Below are 22,241 nucleotides of genomic sequence, written 5' to 3' on the forward strand. Positions count from 1 at the left end.
TTACTCTATTTATGATATATGTACACAGATTATGTTTTCTGATTGAAAAAATACATTCCAAAGTAGTGAACAGTATTTTGTATCATCGTTTTAAACTGTTTTTCTTGTAAGGTTACATACAAACTGAAATTAAGATGTCTTAAATTAGGACACGTCTGAGATAGCTTTGAGAAACATCCTAAGATATGTCTCAGATTTGTCATAAGATTCGTCTTAAGATATGTCTTAGGACATGTCTTAAGATGAATCTTAAAATACTTTCGTGAACATGCCCACAGGTATCTTACTTCACGGTATGTATTTTTAGGAATATTTGTTCATCGGTATCCGCCGTACATAACACCAACAAAAGAATTCTTATCGACAAAATAATATTATTATTATCAATAATCTATAAACATTTTTTCCTAAATGCACTCTCTTTTCTTTATCAGTAAAGTGTGCCTAAATTGCAGATTGTATACTGATCAATTGGCAATTGTAAAAGATTTTTATCTGAAACCCCTATAAATGTTCTCTCTCTCTCTCTCTCTCTCTCTCTCTCTCTCTCTCTCTCTCTCTCTCTCTCTCTCTCTCTCTCTCTCTCTCCATATATACTTACTGACTGCATTTTCAATTCCCCCCAGTTTTGGAATCACATAGTTATGTTTACATTAATTAGGAGCTGACAAATGAACACAGAACGTACGAAGGTGTATACTTTTAATTATGCAAATAAAATAACTGATTTTACAATGTTACAGCTATACACGTATAATCAACAGGAGTATATACAAATGTATGATGATCAGATTTTTTTCTTCAATATTTAATATCGAACATAATGTTCATTTGATGCATCCTTTTACTATCTGGTCTTTAATATGTGAATTAGACTATAAAGAATGTTTGAAACAAAATGGTTTTAATTTTTGCAATACTGCCTGAAAAACTTGCATGGCATAAGCCATTTGCGTGCGATGTGAAACATTTCCAGTCGGCGAGCCAATGTTTCATTTCATGGACGCTATAAATCATGTAGGAGAAATAAAAGAGATGCGTGCTGCACATGATTTTGAATGAAACAATAAATTTTTATTCCTATCGTTCGGCACATTTGTTAGTCAGTGGCAATTGTTTTTTTTTTGTGCGAAAAGGTCCTGTTAAAAGGGGGGGGGGTGTACGACCTTGTACAAATGTGGACCAAAATGTAAACATTTCTTGAACTGATTTACTTATACCAAAAACTGACAAAAACTGTTGTCAAAAGATTTAAAAAAGCAATTAATATGAGGTTTTACATGTTGTTTTGCGTGAATAATTTCAGACACAGTGTAGTATTTTATTGGTTAATTGCAGCCTGACATCATCATGATCATTTCGTGCAATCCCTGATTTTTCTGCTGGAGGTTTCAACCAATCGATTTAATTGTTATATAGTACTTTGATCGTGTAGATTTCAGCCCTGTCTGTGTCTATAGCTCAGTGAATTACAATCGGTTTGCTTAAGAAAGATAGGAGAAAATACATAGTAAATGTAAATATAAGTAAAGTGTTCAAGTCCATACTAATGATCTAACGCACTGTGGTCAGCAGTAGCGTTTCTTTTAAATATGTCTGACCCGGCGCCGATATCTCCAACCAACTGCTATTGCGGGAAATAGAATTTTTGGATACGAATGTCTGTGTCTGTCATTCTGTGATAAAACTGGTTACTTATTCCAATGTTGTACATGTAGATACCGTATGTCTACGAAAAACCAGTTGAAGGACTGTGAACGATAGTATTTTATCGGCACATATCTAAATGTAATTAGTAATGTTTAAAAAGTAACGTATTTAAGAAAAATAGCAAATGTTAACGGTAATCAATCCACTCATGACGGATGCAAAATTCGACCAAAAAGGAAAAACAAATCGGTCAAGTGTGAACAATGCTATGGTAGTTTAGTCATGAAAAGAGGGACTAATACTATCTCACAAAGGATTTGGGAGATAGGGTATCTAACCATCTCAAATTGAGAAACTGTTTAAGTATATTAAGTCTATAGGGTTTATTTGAATGTTTTGAAAGCACTCGATCGTTATAATACCACCACAAGACCGTTCGGGAACAATCAAAGTTTTCCTCTTTACGTAGCCGCTGCAAGGACTTTCTGCAATAGAGGTATTTTATTCACCCTTTTCTTTTAATAATGTGGGAAAACATTTAGATGTACGTGTAAACATGTAATGCAGATTTAGCAAGAAAATATTTGAATTGTGGTTGTAACGGATATTAACCCTTTTCATTTTAACTTAAGCCGTTTTAAATCCGATGAGAAAGAACTTTTGTATCGCGAAGTTTTAGGAATTCCTTGTCGGAACTATTATAGTAAGTTTCTACCGCAGCTTTTCATGTCATTTTTTTCATTTTTAGTTAAGCACCAGAATAATAGTAAGCAGTTTTTTCATATTGGTATTGTTCTTCATTTTGAATTTTTAGATTTTTTTTAATGGCGTTTAATGTTTTTATAGAGCAGTCGTAAACGTTTTACATTGTAACACTTTTAGCTATCTCTTAAAATACCAAGATCAAATTTGGAGTAGCTTTTGAATGGGAAGGGGATGCATACATTGTTTTTTTCGATCACCACACACCCTCGGGTTTTAATATCTGAGTAAAAAGGTAAAATATGATGCAATATTTATAACCTTAGCTTCATTTGCGAGGATCTAACCGACAAACTGAGTATGCGGTGAAAATAAACGTGGAAGTCTAAAACAAAATGTAAAAAGTGGGAGGGATTAACGTTGCTATTGATTATAAATTTTACGGAAATGATGCGTTTATACTTATCAACTGTATTTTGGTTATCAAATAGTTATATTTTCTTTGCCTGTGATAAAACTACGTATCGATTTTGTACTTTACAGTCCAATAAATCCAAATGACGTATAAATATCCTTATTTTCATATCAATTTTTTACATACTCCCATCATGAGAAAATTTTTAAAAAATTGTTGCTGCAGGAAAAGTGGGGGCCGGGGGGGGGGGGGGGCAGGCCCCCCTTATGCTACGTGCCTGAGAACATCATAAAGTAATATTTACATATACCAAGAATGATTCCCTCTATTTTTTATGAAGGTAGCGATCATTGCAGAAAAAATAACATAACACACTAACGCTGATTATGTATTTTTCTGCAATGTCGCCACCTTCATATCACGCATGAATTTCAAAAAAACATTTTATTGTTTACAGTAACTGTGCTGTCTTGAATTGAAACGTTGCAAAGATTGATTTCGAGTTTCATTGTCCTTGTTTACATACATGTAACAAAGATTGTGAGCTGTATCTTTTTTTAACTCTCCGATACTCTTATTTCAGTTGATCATTAGAAATGCAACTTGGTAAAGCATTGTAAACAAAAGACTTTAAAATTTTTTTGAAAAAAATAGGATTTGATCAAGATCGTGACCATGCCCCTTTAAGAGAATACAGAACCATTTTAACAAGACCTTGGATTTTAAGTAGGATTTAACTTGCATCAAAGCAAATTAAAAATTACACTGGTTCCGAGTGAAATATGCATGAATTGCGAAGTGGCAGAGAAGTCTTGTTGATATCAAAGAGCCATGGCTGAGTGGCCAGCAAGGAAATAAACAGACCGACATCACATTGCTGTCTCACTGTTTCACATAACAACCCAAAATTCAAGCTCCTGTTAAACTAGTTATATATGTATATGCAGACTTCGGACCGTGGCTGCAGACAATATCCTTGGACAGTCTTCCATAATGACGATGCGTAATTCGACATAGAAACTGACCAGTTTCATAACTTCTTCGAATTTCTCCTTACTCCTTCACAGAATTCCAATTTACTCAAGCGCATTTGAAGTTTCACCTACAACTAAGTAATTTAAAATCAGCCCGCGGGTTGACTAATAATGTCCGCGGCATCCTTTTGATCTCGGTAATAATAACTGTAATAGAATTGTCTTTATAACAGTTTTAAAATCACGTCAGATTTGCCATGCCCTTGGAATGGTACATTGTCTCAAGCCACGGCCCCGAGTCCGCACAACTCTCTCCTAGATGGGAGGGGATTGCACATATTGGTCGCCGATGAGTATAATTCTCAGCAGCGACCTCTATACGCTGCATGTACCATGTACATTGTAGCATTAAATCTATAATGTCTCTCACTTTTCTTCGACCAGGTAATTATTTTAAATCTTCTCCTTTTAATCAATGTCTTATAATTTACAAAACTTGCCTCTTTAATGATCAAAGAATATTTGTTTTGACACGAGTAAAATATTAAATAATAATATTTATGTGTCATCGTATTTTTAAACATTATATCATTACTTCCAAATTTCTATTTGTTTCAGTTGTTTTTATGTTATGGTATTGAATAGTATAATTTTTTATTTCTCAAATTTAACCAAACGCTTGGGAAAGAAAAATATAAAATAATGTTTGATTTTCTTGTTTATTTCGATAGGAAGTACTAGTACTAGTACGTCACAATATAGAGGTGTCGCATATATAATACCGGGGGTATAATGTAATATTCGACGAGATAAGTACTTACATTGTATTAATAATTGGAATCAAACTATTTGTAGTATTAATGTGGTGAAAGTTTAAACCTGCGTATCCACCGATATTAATTATGCTTGGCATATATTGGCAGGTTTTTAAGTAAAGTATGATACACATATATACATAGGACAAAGGTGGCAGTCGAATGGAACTCGCACACAGTGTCCACTGGGCTATTCTTGTCTGGCATTATGAATCGCATATGTGGTTCCTGCGTCAAAAGTACTAGCATTTCCCCCTGAAATTTAAGTAATCTGATAACACTGTTTCGTCCAAAAAACGAAATGCATTGAACCGGGACAATCGTATAGTCGTTTATAGGACGCTAGGGAAATAAAATAATGGCGAATCTAAATATAGTTATGTCAGAATTTTTGTGACTGTTTGAAATAGCTGACCACAAAGCATGTCTCATATATATTTATATATGTATGAAAGAGACAATACACAGTAGCATCCCATTCTGTAGCAATAATTGAGCTGTGCTGAGGTCCATTAAGTACGAGGAAAGGAGCGTTATTCAAGATAACATTGACCGCTAAACAATGTTAACTCTTTACACGAACTGACATAATGACCTGGGGAATGGTCTTTTATTTAAAGAATCATGCCTTGGAACATTTACCACTTTGATAAAATTATGCAATCTTGTATTAAGTTCGCGTTCATGCGTAACTCAAAATCACTAGTTATCAATTTTAATTTTTTTTATTAATGCGATGTATGTAAAATGCAGATAGAATTTTAATAAACACTATTATGCACTCAAAAACGTTCTGTGGTATTATATATGAAATATATTGTTTTTATCATTCGTGTAAAAAAATTAATTATAAGACTTTCTCTTTCTTTTGCATTCTCTTGATCTAAATATTTATATAGATATTACATTATATTATATATCTTTATTTAGATATTACATCTTTGTATTTGGTAGATGCACACTGTTTACAATACATCCTATCTCCGTAGACATTTAGCTCAGTCTAACACAAAAAATACATTGAAATACACGAACGCAATTGGATAAATTTTTCTCCTTCATCGGATCAATGTGTTATTAAAATGTATTTTTATATGAAAGAAGACAAATGAGTGTCAATACCTCCATGCATTTACACTGAAATATACACTGACCATAAATATAGCCATGTAATTCAAATATACATGCATATGTTTATATTCGCTTAACAGTGGTCCTCAAGGGAATTCACATTTTAGAACTATTTTATGACAAATTATTAATGCTATAAGTGAAAAATTGCCTCGATTTATCGTCCACTTAATTGTTGTCACTGTAAGACATCAGTATATTTAAGAAATCCTAGTTCATAAAATCTGTTTTTGTTAATTAAAGTTAGAAGAATGACCCCATGGAGATCCATGTGTTGCTGCACCGGAAATGGCTACAAACAAGAATTCATTGAATTGCTCAAGATGGCATGGCCGATGGTGAGCTTAGAAACCTTCATAAAGATTTTAAGCATACCGAATCAGTATATATCAAAGTGTTATTGTATGTAGTAAATACAATATACAGTTACTAAACTGACGTATATCGACATAATTCAAACTCAATGAAGACACCATATTATGCAAATTAATTAAAATTTCGATGAGAAAGTATTAATGTTCAAATGGTTTAAATATTATCACGAGAATCTTAAAAATCTAATTCATCAATCGTTTGATAATTAGTTTCAATCAAATTGTTGTTATTTAAGCCCCATGTATCTTTACACGCTTTCTGCTACCCCAGGCATTAACACAGTTCCTGATGTTCCTCCCAGTATTTGTAAGTCAGGGCTTCTGTGGACACTTAGGGAAGGACACTATAGACGGAGTCGCCTTGGCCTCAACAGTAAGACAAAAACATTTGGGGGTATTTTACTTTAAAAATTAGTTCTATATGTATTCACTAGGTGTTGAATTAATACCTCACGTCCATACACTAGATGCAGGGCTTCATTTTTGTGACGTACTTTATAATCATCTTTATCATCTTATTACTTACTTTACAAACCTTCTAATTGGGAAACTAATAGAAATGACTCTTTTCAACTTTTACCTCGTTTTTTCGAACTCCTGTTTGATACGTTACTTGATGCGTACGTTGTACCTCCATAAAGTGATTCGATTGTTTAAAAATTATCAATGGTTCATGATTAAGCTTTTGTGTGAGCGCAGATTTTCATTTTAGAAGATATCAACGTCCCCGTTTAAGGAGGCTTGGTGGTCAATAAATTAACAACCAGATCCTCCCTCAACTTTGATATATCATAATTTTTGAATTCAACTAACATTTAGTAAAGAAAAAAAGAATAGTTTTTAAATTTATGCATTTTCCTATATCTTTATATAGAGCTCTTCTTCATACTGAGGTAAATATAGCCTAAAAATGGCCAAGACCATCCATCCCTCTTAATGGGAGTTTATCATAACTTAATTTAACAACATCTAACGTAACTAATTCAAATTATTTTACAGATTATAAACGTGACTGGCATGTGTGTGCTACTAGGTCTGTCATCGGCTGTTGATACTTTGTTCTCACAGGTAATGGATTTATCTCTCATTTTATCGTCGGAAACCCACGGTCAGCCTCGCATATTCTTATTGAGCGTGGGCCAACTCGTTGGATTTTTCTCGTTCTCGTGAATAATTTATGCCATACCTCTAGTTGTTTCTTAACACGTTTGAGAAGGTTAATCTCACCTTTCCTGACAATGATTACCCATTCTCCTTTTAACAAACACATGTTTTATGACATGCTTGTCATTTCCCTACGACTATAACTTAAACAGAATGAGTTTGCTCTATTATATATGATAATAATCATGAAAACAATCAATGTTTATCGAGTCAGACACTTTCTTATGTGAGATTGAACCTGAGTTTCAATGACCTAATATTGATTTATTATAGAATTATTTCCCGTAAAATTACCTCTGGATATTAGCAGGATTATTTTTTTTTTAAAGTTAAGAATGTTTTTTGGGCGTTCATTTGTTGTTTGTGATATCTTAAAATTTATTAAATACTTGTTTAAAATTAAAAATATAATTAGAACGGAAAGGTTACATTTTTTTTTATATCGAATGAACGATTTGTTTAATGTTTCTTTGGAAAAGTTATGGTGAGTTCTTCTTAAGGTGTGAACTAGCAAATATTGTAATTTATAATTAAAGTTTGAAAGTAGTTAACTTGCCATTTATTAATATAAATTGACCAGTTTCGTTATAATTGAGGAGTAAGACGTTATTATTTCGGACTTTTTATTGAATAGTTTACACGATTGAGCCTATTTGATTAAGTTTTATTTGCTTGTCTTTAGATGTTTGGGAGCGGAAATCAGGAGAAAGTAGGGATCATCCTACAAAAAGGTTGGTAAGAAGAGTATAAAAAAGACAGAACCGTTCCCCTCTGATTTAAAGATATGTATATTATCATGAGAAATAAAAACAAGCTATTAATTTAACTGTAGATTTACTTTTAATCATAAATATGACTGTTCTAACAGGTATATGGATCTTGATGCTGTCTTGCTTGCCGTGCTGGGCAGTGTTTTTGAATGCTGGAATCATTCTACAAGCCATTGGTCAGGACAAAGTCGTATCAAGGTGCTAGTGTTTGATTAACTAGCTTATTAAAAATGTCTTTTAGCGGAGCCGATACCGTATATCCGGTTTTTATCGCGTGTCACAATGCACATTTGCAAAAATGGGGAAAACCTGTAGAATTTTTAATTTGCGTATTACTAAGTCATTTTTACCGATTTTAAAAGTTTCTTTTAGAAAATAATATAAGATATAATTTTTACGTATTCAATGCCAATTGAAAGAGATCCCAAAAATAGCGAAATTTAGATCATCGCGAAAATTACCGGATATACGGTATATCTCCGTGTCACTCCATTACCGTAACGTGACCTCCCTCCTCTTTTAGCTCAACGGAGCTGAAAGCTCACGTGAGCTTTTCTGATCTAAATTTGTCCGTTGTCTGTAGTCGTTGTTATTATCGTCTTAAACTATATTTTCGCTTCTCAAGAACCACTGGACTATTTTCAGCCAAATTTGACACAAAGCACTGTCATGGTAAGGGGTTCAAATTGCGAGAACTGATGGACACTTCTTTCAAAGGGAAATAATTGAGAGTTATTGAAAAAAAAGATGGGGGAATAAGGTGGCGCAGATGCCAATTCAGTTTAGTCGTGAAATACAATTTTGAAATTATTTTTTCCCAATTAAATCTATTTAAATATATTATAATACGAGTTTGCCAAAGCACAATTTCTAACTATATTCACTTTTTAATATATTTAACCAAATAAAAAGTGAAAAGAAATATTGCCTGAAATTTTGGTGGTATCGAACACATGCCATAAAAACCCTAGATATATAAGGTTAGCTTATGTCCGAAACTCTAACCACTGAGCCATTTCAGACACAACAAAGCAGGATCCTTGAATATTATGCGTCACTTTGGCTACGAATTTACGGACTTGTATTATTTTTTCAAAACGTTCAATTGTTGGGATACAAAATAATATTTTTAATGTATAGTGGGTCATCTCCCCACGTTTTTGTTGATTGAAATCGGTTTGTTTCTATTTTACCTTAATTAGACTAAGAGAAAAATATGGAGCCCAGACCCACTCTATAAAAGAAAATGCCTTAAAGTTCTAAAAATGACATTATTCGCAGGTTTTGATACGTATATGTCTGTTTGAGTCATTATATTCCAAGTATTGGACATATTTATAGGTTTAAAATCAATGATATTTTAAATATATATTGTTTTAAACGATTTTTTAAAAAAATATAAGATTTATTGATATTTTGATTTTTCAGTAGCTTGTCCGACCGTGTATGGTCATTTTACAAGCCTTATCCACCCATCTTCTTTGTTAATTTCATTCAAAAATCTTCTTTTCAAATAGCAAATAGTAAGAAAAGCGGAAACTTGTGTGGAAGCATCCTTGGGTAGTGTAGATTTACGGTAGTTCAAATCATGATCCCCAGGGGCAATGCGGATGCAATATAGGGAGTCGAGTTTTTACATTTTTCAATATACAGAGAAAAATCTTTTAACAAATGTTTATTTCTATCGAATACCATTATGATAGACAAAGACTTATATAGTTGTTCTGTTTTGTTTGGTTTTTAGAGTTGCAGAGGAGTACGCCACTGTTTTCATAGCAGGTCTACCGGTAAGGTCCATACCTGTTGAATACTCTGTATAATTATATAACATTATATCTTACAAGATATTTTACTTTTCACTCTTTGGTATTTTTCTCCAGGGATACGGCCTAAACATTTTACTATCAAAGTACATCCAAGTTCAGGTAAGAACCCATTTTTAAGGAGCAATAATCGATGAAACAGTCCAGGTAATTATGAGATCGCCTAATATCGAACTGCTTCATCCATACGTTTCAAAAGCCGCATTTTGGACATAGATTCGTATACATATATATCAAGATAGATTATATTGTCTATCGAATGTTGGAGGAAAGTGCTACTTTCTTGTAGATAGGTGAACAGTTGTCATCTACTTCTACAATGGGACATACATTCATTATGCATTATAGACTTGTTAGTAATATGCAGTGTTCAGTCTCAAGGCCATGTAAATTTCATTAAATTTTTAATTTTTCTAAATAGAGATCTGAAAAAGAAAAGAATTCAAATATTTTTAATTCTGCATGAATAAATTTAGATTTAAATACCATTTTATGTTGTTTAACTTTCTGATAAAAATACATACACATGGAGAAATAGAATCAAAATAGTCTCCGAAAAACTCAATCAGACCTCCCCCACCCTCAAAAAAAAAAGAATGACGCTTTGTTAAAGAATCAGATTTGCTTTGTATTGTCTCTTTTTATGCTGATTTAATTCACATTCATTTTTCACACAGTCTATCGTAATACCAAGCCTCCTGATCGGACTGATTATCAATTTGTTGAACGGTGGATTTCATGCCTTGTTCATTTACGTGTTTGAAATGAATACAAGGTAAGATTTTGAAATAGTTTAACAAGTGCATTTAAACGTCGTTCATAATTAATCAAGCCCATATTAAAATGGATGTTTTTATTTCTAAGTCCCAAACCCATTCAATGAAAGCAGACACGTATTTTTGATTTTCTGATAAATCATCGAATCAAACATGAACGAATATATCAAATATCTATTGTAACATTTTGTTTGGTATTGAGGCATTCTCGGAGGTCCTAAATTCGTTACGATCCTAGAGTTGTGCCCCTTTTGTTTTTCTTCGCGTATATCACGAGATTTGGTTATTAATTTACTTTCATAATTTGCTATATTGTACAGCGTATCATTGTTAGCAATATTGTCCATTATAAACGTATGTTTAGATTGCTTTGGCCTGACAGTTTTTTTTATATCTAACGTCACGACCCTAGGACCAGGTTTTAAAATGGCCGTCTCTGCTTCACTGGCGCTTACACTGCTCACTTTATTTATTTACTAAATAAAAAACAATGAATACAGTGTAAAGTTTTACGAAGAAATAGATGTACTTTAGGTACGTTATAAATAATTCAATGTCATAATTTCCATTAAGTGTTAAAGTGGCAGACATTCATAGGGTAACGGCTCATGGACCTCCGAGGACATATAAACCCCCATTGCAGAAATTTCACCAACCGGAAAATGTATTTACAAAAATCTTTGAAAAATATTTCGTTAAATAAGTTAAAGAATAAATTTTCCCCGGTTTACAGTCTTCATATGGATTTATTACGTAATAATTTACACTTTTTCCTCGTCAAGGGGAGCTGCACTGGCTGCCGTGTTAACACACTGGAGCTCGGTTTTATTCCACGTATTGTTCATTACTTGTAAAGGATATTACAAAACAACCTGGACAGGTGAGAGATTAAGTTAATGCTTTACACATAAAATATGACTTTTTAAAAGTGTATGCATATTATTGTATGCATGAAGAAAAAATCTCCATTTTTTTAATGCATACAAAAATGTAAAATATGTGAAATTTTGTTTTAAGGATGTCTCGCAATGTCGTACGTGACGGAATCAAATGCTATTTAGTCAATGTGTTAACAAATATAAGTCAATTGGACTGCAAACTTTCGTATTCTGTAAAGACAGTATTGCACTCTTATTTGTTTTTTAATAAAAAAAAATGAGTGCACGGGGAGAATACTTTAAAATCGTAAATGATTAATTGAGAATCAAGATGATGTACTTACCCCCCTCCAGTTATAAACGTCTACAGAGAATTGAATCTCTCTGAAGGAACTAAATACAAAGTTGTCACTACTGCTGTGATGAAATTTGCAGTCTGTACTTAAGGACAAGCGCATGCTTTATTTTATGTAGTGCGAAGGAGATGATTTAATGCTCTAATAAATTGAAACATAATTATAAAATTAAAAGTTCGGAATTCGAAAGAAAAAAGAGCTCTTAAGTTTGGTCATCATTTCAAAGGCGGGGTATTAACCTTTTTTAAAGTTCATTACGCCGCAATCTGTATGTCCATCATAATCAATACATATTTTTAAACTTTGGTTTTTTATAATCTAGGCTGGAGTAAAGAAAGTTTCAATGACTGGGGACACTACGTAAAGTTGGCCATCCCAGGGCTTCTGATGATTTGTATGGAGTTCTGGGGACTTGAGATTATAGTTCTTCTGAGTGGTATGAATACTTGAAACACGCAGTGACATGCTAAAAGTGCAATTCCTTCCACGATTATACAAATTTAGAAGGAAAAAATCAAATCAAATCAAATGGAAGAGGTTACGATGTACATCACGACCAATTCGAAAAGTATATGTTTCACAATGAATGTTTTTTTAACCAACTACATATTATTTTGTTGAAAGAAACAAAACAACATTAAGAATATGCGCATGCGTTTTAAATACATCTTCTTTATTTAAACTTGAATGTATTAAAAATTTGCTGATGTTGGGAGCTAATTTGCAAATTTCAAGAAAAACTCGAAAAACAATTTGATTGACCATATTTCGAAAATTGTTTAAAATTTCCACTTGTTGATACAACCCAAGGATGCATTCGAAAAGCACAAAGAGGTTGGATGTACATAGCATTTCTTTGATTATTGCAGGGTATTTAGGTAAAGCCGATTTAGCAGCAAACACAATCGGATATTACACCGGGGGACTTTCATATATGGTATCTATATCAATGAAACACATTCACAGTCAAAAATGTTGTTCTTCCTTTGAAACAAGAATACAACTTATACTTTTTGACCTTCATGAACTACTTTTAAAATCAATCACAACATCTCGGGCCTTTCTGGCAGACTCAGAAAACACCCCAAATGTATTTACATTACCGGATGTCAGAATTTTATATAAAATGGAGTCGCCTCCCATTAAAATACATGTAAGTATCGGATAGACAGTCTTGTATGTCGCTTCTGAGGTACATTTTAGGGTAGGCCCTATATCATTGACTTAAATGAAGTCTAGCTCGCATATCAACAGACGTAAAATATTTTGTATTTATGATGAAATTTAAAAAAAAGGTGTAGTCATGGACGCCTATGTAATACATTCGAGGTGTCTTCCGAGTCTGCCGGAAAGGCCAGAGAGGTCGCGATTGCTTTTTAAAAAATGGTTTAAAAGTTTCTTACCTAAAATTTACTTCTTTTCGACACCTTTCTTAGATTATCTTTGGAATGTCCCTGGCAGCTGGCATGCGTATAGGCCTTCTACTAGGTGCTGGAGATTCCGAACAAGCTAGAATTGCTTCTAGAGTAGCCCTGTGTTGTAACTGTTAGTGTTTCACTTACCATTTCGAATTGAAAAAGAGACATTTTTTACGTTTCATTCAAACACACAGATAGAGATTTCTTAAATCTTGCAGAACTTTAAAATCTATTTCTCCTTTCTTTTTTTTTAGTAATCATTGCCTTTGTAATAGCCATCTTGTTTGCTTCTCTAAAGGATTATATCCCAAAGATATTTAGCAGCGATGCGTAAGTTACTGTTTTAAATCTATCTAATGTTTGCTAAGTTAAAATTCAAAATACATTTCCCTCTTGAAGCTGATCGAGTAGTCATCCAGGTGCACGAGGCCCTGGGATCAAAAGTGCATTGGTACTCTTCCCATACAGCTCACTATGCGGCGATGAAGGTCGTTCATTAAATCATTCGTTGAAAACCCTTTATGATATACTTTTTAGCTCACCTGAACCGAAGGTTCAAGTGAGCTTTTCTGATCACCCGTTGTCCGCCGTCCGTCCGTCCGTCCGTCTGTCTGTCCGTCCGTCCGTCTGTAAACTTTTCACATTTTCAACTTCTTCTCAAAAACCACTGGGCCAAATTTAACCAAATTTGGTACAAAGCATCCTTATGGAAAGGGGGTTATAAATTGTAAAAATAAAGGGCACAGCCCTTTTCAAAAGGGAGATAATTGGGAAACAGTAAGTATAGGGTGCATGTCTTTAAAAATCTTCTTCTCAAGAACCACTGCACCAGAAATGCCAATATTTACACAAAAGCTTGTATATATAGTGAAGATTCTAAATTGTAAAAATCGTGACCCTCGGACAAAAACTGGGGCCCCAGGCGGGGTTCAAAGTTTAACATAGAAATACATAGGAAAATGTTTTAAAAATCTTCTTCTCAAGAACCACTGCACCAGAAATGCCAATATTTACACAAAAACTTGTATATATAGTGAAGATTCTAAATTGTAAAAATCGTGACCCTCGGACAAAAACTGGGGCCCCAGGCGGGGTTCAAAGTTTAACATAGAAATACATAGGAAAATTTTTTAAAAATCTTCTTCTCAAGAACCACTGCACCAGAAATGCCAATATTTACACATAAGCTTGTATACATAGTGAAGATTCTAAATTGTAAAAATCGTGACCCTCGGACCAAAACTGGGGCCCCAGGCGGGGTTCAAATTTAACATAGATATACCTTAGGAAAATGTTTAAAAAATCTTCTTCTCAAGAACCACTGCACCAGAAATGCCAATATTTACACAAAAGCTTGTATATATAGTGAAGATTCTAAATTGTAACAATCGTGACCCTCGGACCAAAACTGGGGCCCCAGGCGGGGTTCAAAGTTTATCATAGATATACCTTAGGAAAATGTTTAAAAAATCTTCTTCTCAAGAACCACTGCACCAGAAATGCCAATATTTACACAAAAGCTTGTATGTATAATGAAGATTCTAAATTGTAGAAATCGTGACCCTCAAATCAAAACTGGGGCCCCAGGCGGGGTTCAAAGTTTAACATAGAACTACATATGAAAAATGTTTAAAAATTTTCTTCTCAAAAACCACTTCACCAAAAATGCCAATACATACACAAACGGTTGTATATATAGTGAAGATTGTAAAAATCGTGACCCCTGAACAAAAAGTGGGGCCCCAGTAGGGGTTTAGATTTTAACATATATAGGAAAATGTTTTAAAACCTTCTTCTCAAGAACTATAGTGCAACTGTTTGGGATATTACTATGCATACATGTACATCCTTAAATAATGTAGATTCAAAAAATTGTAACTCCTGGACAATTGATGGGCACCGAGAGGGGTTCAAAATTTAAACAGTTTAAAAAACATAAAGGAAAAGTTTAAAAATTTTCTTCTCAAGAACTACAATGTTTTAGTTTGTGGAATGTCTATGCCTTCGCTCATGTAGATTCCTAATTGGTAAAAGCGTGACCCCCGGACCAATACTGGGGCCCCAAGATGGGGTCAAAGTTTATTATAGAAATATAAAGGTAACGTTAAAATATCTTCTTCTCGAGAACTACAATGCCTCAATTTGTGAGATTACTATCATGCATACAACCTTGGATAATGAAGGTTCGACAGTTTAAAAATAGTGACCCCTGGACTAATACTAGGGACCCAATATGGGTTTAAAGTTAAATGTAGAAGTACCGGTATATATGGAAAATGTTATAAAAATCTTCTTTTCGAGAACTACAATGCATCAATTTGTCAGATAACTACGTAAGCACCCTCAAACAGTGTAGATTCGAAATTATAAAAGCTGTGACCTCAATCTAATACTGGGGCCCCAAGAGGTGTTCAAAGTTTAGCATAGAAATATAGAGGGAAAATGTTGAAAAATCTTTTTCTAGGGAACTATAATGCTTCAGCTTGTGAGATAACTATGCAAGCATCCTTTAATAATGTAGATTCCAAATAATTAAAACTTTAGCCCTGGACTAATACTTTGGCCCCAAGAGGGGTTCAAAGTTTAACATAGAAAGATATATTGAAAATGTTTTTAAAAAGTTTTTCTCGAGAACTATAATGCCACAGTTTGTGAGATTATTATGCAAGGATCCTCAAATTGTGTAAACTCTAATGTAGTGAAACCAAGAGTTATCTTTCTTGATGTTCTGTACAGTCTGAGAGTTATTTCTCTTGAAGAGGAACTCTGCTACGTTCAGTTTTTCAGGTTGTGTACGTGCGGTCCTACCGCAGTGCTACACATTTTCATTCCTATGTTACTGTTTATGTTGTTCAAGCCAACCATAAACCTCGGACCATAACTGGGTCCCCAGAAAGGGGTTCAATGTTTAAAATAGAAAAAGCATATGCTACGAAATGTAATGTTACAAGGAACTGCTGTTCAGGTGAGCGATGTGGCCCATGGGCCTCTTGTTTATGAGTTGAAATATGACAATAAATTTCAGCGAATGAAAAATGTGAGCACATACGCATGGGTTCCAGATTTGAATGCCCTATTGAATATACCTATCATTTTGACTCTCAAATATTTTCGGTATTTAGTCCTAAGAGAGGTTTGAATTAATGATCAACTCGTTGCTTAGTGTACACTAACTAAAATCATATTTATTTTGTTACAGTGACGTTTTAGAGTTGGCATCACCTGTAATGCTACAACTTGCCATTTACAAGGTTTTCGATACAACACAGGTAACGAAGGATATGCATATAACCTTAGAACAAGTTTTGTTGTCATTTATCATCTACGTCTTTGTAATTGATTTAAATTCGTTCCTAAACTTCAGGAGCGCTTTTCTTTTCTATCTCCATTTTTTCAATTGTTGCTACATACATGCTGTGGATGAATTCGAAAATTGCTTTTAGAATAATCTTTGTTAAAATTTATAATTTATGAAATTGTTTTTATTTCATATCAAAACTTAAGGAAGTCTTTTAGTTTTCTATTTCCAGTAGTTGTAAAATATAACATTTGGTCCTGCAGGCTAACTGTGGAGGAATACTTCGTGGCATTGGTCTCCATGCCTTTGGAGCTATTTTTAACTTTATTGGCTACTACGTCATAACTTTACCAATTTCTATACCTTTGATGTTGAGAACACATTTAGGTGTTTCAGGTAAGATGCAAAATAAAGAGTTTGACATTATTTTTTTCTTTGCAGCTGATATCATTTTAGAAAATTTCTATCATATACTTTGTGGTTATTTAAACAAATACTGTAAATTTTTTCTTTGGTGATTCATGCGGGATATGAAGGTGGCGACATTTCAGAAAAAAATACGTAAGTTTTTTTTCTGCAATGATCGCTACCTTTATAACGCGCTTGAATCATGAAAGAAAGCATTTTGATGTTTATATCTACATCTTTCTTTTAACAAATTAATAGATTGATTGAAAAAAGTATGTAAAATTAACTTAATTACTGTTTATGTTCACAAGTACGTTATCTAACTGAAACAGCCAAATCGTCTCCTCTGGGAATTTGAGTCAGACATCATCATGATTATTTCGTGCAGGTCGTAATTTTTCTTAGTTCTCTGTAAATTTCGACTTATCTATAAACGGGGCCTGTCGATTTCAGTCCTGGTAGTTTCATTTCAGTTTTAGTCGCTATAGGTTTCGACCAATCGATAAACGGGGCGTGTAGATTTTAGTCTGGCTGTTTCTATAGAGCTATGAATAAACTATAAGTTTCCTTAGAAATAGAGAAAAACATAGTCGGTAGATGTAAATATAATATGATAAGATGTTACATGTACCATACTGGAAGAATATTTGCAATGCATGTATTTAAATCACATTTATGCTTACAATATGTTCATCTAACGATATCGACCAATTTAACCTTTTTGTTGGTGAGAAGAACGAAAATTGACAACCTCAATCACCGTTTTACTGTGTAACAATTCTCATACAATTTCTCTTCTAGGGGCCTGGTGGGGCATGATAATTGGTTCTTTTACTGTTTCTGTGATATACTTGATAAAAATATTCACCATTGATTGGGAGAAGGAGGCAGAGAAGGTATGAATTTTCTCTGTTACATCTAAAGTCATTGAAAACAGAGTATCATATTAAGTTATGCATGTATTCTGGTCATTGGTTAAAGTAAATTTGTTAAATATCATATATGTATACTACTTACGTAAAAATAAACTTTACGAAGTATTAAAACTTGCAGAATACATGTAAATGAAATGTTCAATTTTTTTTTTATCTAAGATTCAGTACCATCAAAGGGTCGATCACTCTAACTACACAAGTAGTGTGCAGTGTAATGATAGATAATCCTTAAGAAACGAACATATTTTTATAAGGTTTAGTTTGCTCAGAAACACTGATGAAGTTTTTGTCTGTCAGTTTCAATTTAAAGTCACTACCCTCAATGTTGAGTAGAATGACACACTTCTGTTAATTTTTTGCCAATGGAACCCCCCAACCATTAAAATTAGTGGAAAATCAAAAGTCAGAATCATGCAGTGTTAATGTTGTATTTTTTTCTTTATAATGGTTTAAATTGAGATAGAACAGCAAAGCTGTTGCCTTTAATTCAATCATGAAATCCTGAGAATTTGAAGAAACAAAATCAGCTGTTAGATAATCTTGTCATTAATGTTGTTTTATTAATTTGCCAAGTTTAAAAAAAATCTAAATCTAGATGAATATTTCAAAGCATTTCATTTATCGCTGGTTGGTTTAATATTTCTTTATTCTGTTTGTTCCAGGCTTTAGAACGCGCCGGTGTCAATAGAACAGACATAGACACTAAACCTATAATAGGTAAGCGATAAATTTGAGTTTTTAGTCTCTGTGTTGTACTAAGATGGACCGTTTTCGTCAGTGTTCTATCCTAACCGTTAATTAATTTACTATATATGACTGAAAATATATATTGAGTTTTAATTTAACGACACAAGTATAAAAATTCTCCGTTCGAAATTCGATTGAATGTATATTTATACCGGTATCATTTTATCTAAAAATTGATTCATAGGATCACTTTGTATATCTGTAAAATACTATAAAGTTCCACAAAACTCTTTTTGTAGAATGTTGAAAGTAAGGAATTATAATTTCTCTAAAACAGTTATAGAAATATTTATGTCTGTTTATTTTTTTTTTCTTTTAATGACCTTGTAGAACACGATGAACTGAAATCAATACGAATGACAGAATTTAGTGACGAAAATAAGAACTACAACTCTATGAACGACGTACAGGAGCCATTTAACGAATCAGAGACGCAATCATCTTATCATAAAAATGTGCTATCTAAAATATTGTGTTTAACATTTCTTATCATAATATTTGTTGCTGGTTTATGTATAAGAATATTTGTTGATATTGGACTAATATAAACAACGTTAACGTCACGCTGATACATATTGATAACAATCAACTTTTGAATAATCAATGTTCGTTTTTGTTCATGATCATCCACATTTTTGTTCATTATCCAGCTGACGCACTATATTCAGATTACTTATGTATCTTAAAAATGAATTTAAAACTACTATTTTATTAGTTGAATTTATAATAAGATTTAATACATGTTTACAGCTGCTTAACTCAGACAGTGCACAGATATTTTGGGGAGAGTATCTACGTTGTTAGTATAGATCTGTACAGATTTTACAGTTGTGAACATACTTGCTTTTGAATTTAAGATTCAAATATTTATGCAAAAATCATATTATTGATTGGGGTATTGGCACATTTAAATGTGTAAATTTGTAATTACTCTTTTCTATCTTATCGCATTCATTTTAAACTGGGAAGTTTTTCTGACAACTTGGTATATCAAAGCTGACGGCAGCATGATTATTTTGTGCAGTCCGTGATTTTTCTTAGGTTTCTTACCTTTTGATATTCGTCACCTACAGGAGCTTGCTGGGGTGTTATCGCTGGAGCTGTTTTCCTTTATATGGTGTTTAGCATTAGGATACTCACTGTTGACTTGGAGCTAAAGTCGATGAAAGTGAAATAATAAAGATGAAAGTTAAAAAATAATTTCAATTCAAAATACATTTTGTATATACAGTAGCAAAATTGTTTGACTTTCTTAAATGAATTCCATATTTTGAAATTGTTTCACAGGTGAATGGGGAAAAATTAACTAATCTATATATTTGTCTGATTATTTTATTCTGCTTTGGAATTTCAATGAGAGAAGTAAGAAAAATCACATTTTTAGAAAAAAGAAAGAATAAAGCTGTTTATCAAACAGTACATACTGTCAAAAATGTACCCAGAGAGAGTCTTCCTATGGAACACTCTTTCAAAAATTTCAATTCCATGATAGTGCGTGGGCACATATGTTTGGTCTTCACATATAATTGATGTAAAGCACTAGTTATAGACTTGTTATCTCTGATTATGTGATTTGGGATGTATTGTTGAATTGCAATAAGGTTTTGAAAATTTCATTGTTATCATTGAGGCCAATTACAGATTAAAATGATGTTTTTGCGAGAAAAACCTTCTAAATTGTTCGTATCTTTTACATAATATCCATAGTATTTCTTAGGGTATAATTTGGGTGCATGAATCTTTTTGTTTGATGTACTCAGTTATATAGCTGTACTTGAAAAAAACTTCGATACATTGTCTCTAAATAATTAAACTCTATTGCTTATGGGCTCGAAACAGAAAATCAAATCCCACAACAGGTAACTTAAAGGAATCTTTTCATTTGTAGTACAACTAGATTCATAAAGTGGGAACATAATAAAATCTGGTATAATTTCTTGTCTACAAAATGAAGGTAAATGCAGCTTGATAATTTTGTGAGGCTTTATAAAGCCATAATTACAAAATATGTTCATTAGCCTAAGCTATTTAAAACCTGTTATCCAATTTTTATTTTAAAATATGAACCATATTAAGGTTGTTTACCTAGATATCGCTGCAAAACATTAGATAAAATAGGAAATCTTCAATATGCAGGCTCTGGATAGAATTAGCAGACAAAATAATCAAAGTCCGGTGGCTTTACAGTCATACGCTAGATATTGTTGATATAATGACCATCTCAAAGGACCCCACTTCAATAAAAGAAATTAGGATGAAAAGCATTTAAAATTTGAGAGGAGTTTGCTTTGACCTTTACTTAATTAGAAATTAAAATCATGATCATTGTACGTCCTCCATCTAACAAGCAAACTTCGGGCGTAGTACTGTGTTGCTTAAAAAGAATAGGACCAAGAGAAGAAGAAATTCAGAAATAGATTACACTCAAAGGTATTTGATGGCATTTGACTTAGTAATTGATCATAACGTATCAATAGTGAGGAGCTTTTATTAGATGGTAGTTGCTAACTACTATCCAGTAAACTCAACCAGATACATATAACAGCTTTTCAGTCATTTAAAGAATAATAATAGTTATCATTCTTACTTATTATTGCTTTAACTTAATTAGCAAGAGAACGGACAAAAGCGTCAAAAGAACGGTTGCAAACCATTTGACTTCTTGAATCTTCTTGAACCGTTGTGATGGGTTCTTTTAATGTTTACCCGTTATTACTTCATTCAGATGACCCTTGTTAACCAGAAATAACAATATTAAAAAAATTATCTACATATGTACAAAGAAAATATTATATCATGGTTCTCCACGGGCCTCCATCTTTCCATGCATAATTCAATTTGCCCACGTCGTTCCACAACGTTCCACCACGCCTCACAATATTACATCATATCCTATCCCACTAATTAGGTTCACAGTAAAATAAGAATCGAAATTGGTCACCTACAATTAATACACGGTTATCTAAAACGCCTCACTATTTCTTTGACAAAAAGACTCTTGTAAAACAGGATAAACCGATTCAATGTGTTCATAAACAATATTATCAACAAATAAAAACAAAATTTTATTGAAACTTTACCAATACAACACATATAAACAATCAGAAGATTCGATCTTTTTTACATAACAAACTCTATATTTTGCTCGAACTCGATATTTGACTTTCAGTTTTTTACGATGCATGAAAAATACACATATCACAATGTTAACCAGTCTTGATATTTAAACAAAGGGGAAAATGAAAATTTTGCTCCAATCGTGTCAAGGGGTCCCTTTAATCACAAAAATAATTTGTTTAAATGGTTTCAGATACTAACATGTTTACAATCGTTACCATTTTTGGTGTGAAGCATCTCTATGGTAAGAAGAATCTAAATTGTGAAATTCATGGCTCTACCACCCCTGGGGTGCCACGTGATTTTTAGTGGGTTGCTCATTTAGCTTAGACCATAACATAACGCAAAAAATTCTTTTAATTGAACTCCATTTGTTTATTAAACAAGAACAAAATGCAAAGAAAGAAAACGCCATTTATTTTTACTAACAATACATTTCATGTTTAATGCCATTTGGTTAACTTTCGTTCAACCATGTTGTTTATATAAA

General features: G+C 32.9%; 1 protein-coding gene and 1 long non-coding RNA gene across 3 annotated transcripts; both read left to right on the forward strand.

The window, feature by feature from the left end:
- Positions 1-1,734: 1,734 nt before the first annotated feature.
- On the forward strand, positions 1,735-7,182 carry LOC136273861 (uncharacterized). Of its 2 annotated transcripts, none has more exons than XR_010712127.1 (4): positions 1,735-2,146; positions 5,931-6,025; positions 6,333-6,434; positions 7,061-7,182. It is a non-coding gene; the product is annotated as an uncharacterized lncRNA (long non-coding RNA). The 2 variants fall into 2 exon arrangements; XR_010712128.1 differs by having other exon boundaries at positions 5,935-6,025.
- A 680-nt stretch (positions 7,183-7,862) lies between these two features.
- Positions 7,863-20,290, forward strand: LOC105335471 (multidrug and toxin extrusion protein 2). Its single transcript, XM_066079565.1, has 15 exons — positions 7,863-7,956; positions 8,094-8,193; positions 9,740-9,782; positions 9,876-9,920; positions 10,496-10,593; positions 11,377-11,474; positions 12,151-12,264; positions 12,698-12,765; positions 13,265-13,373; positions 13,501-13,576; positions 16,446-16,515; positions 16,808-16,940; positions 17,754-17,848; positions 18,550-18,604; positions 18,965-20,290. Exons 1-15 carry the CDS (start codon positions 7,908-7,910, stop codon positions 19,180-19,182), a joined length of 1,371 nt encoding a protein of 456 aa, XP_065935637.1. The 5' UTR covers positions 7,863-7,907; the 3' UTR covers positions 19,183-20,290.
- The last annotated feature ends 1,951 nt before the right edge of the window (positions 20,291-22,241 follow it).

Source organism: Magallana gigas, chromosome 3, assembly GCF_963853765.1.
Source record: "Magallana gigas chromosome 3, xbMagGiga1.1, whole genome shotgun sequence".
Lineage (NCBI taxonomy): Eukaryota > Metazoa > Mollusca > Bivalvia > Ostreida > Ostreidae > Magallana > Magallana gigas.

What these genes read in the sequence shown, in the direction of transcription:
- LOC105335471 (XM_066079565.1), top strand. Translation starts at nt 7,908, where the DNA reads ATGTTTGGGAGCGGAAATCAGGAGAAAGTAGGGATCATCCTACAAAAA. An exon ending in AGGGATCATCCTACAAAAAG is followed by an intron (nt 7,957 to 8,093) that starts GTTGGTAAGAAG and finishes CTGTTCTAACAG; the next exon opens with GTATATGGATCTTGATGCTG. An exon ending in TTACAAAACAACCTGGACAG is followed by an intron (nt 11,475 to 12,150) that starts GTGAGAGATTAA and finishes TTTATAATCTAG; the next exon opens with GCTGGAGTAAAGAAAGTTTC.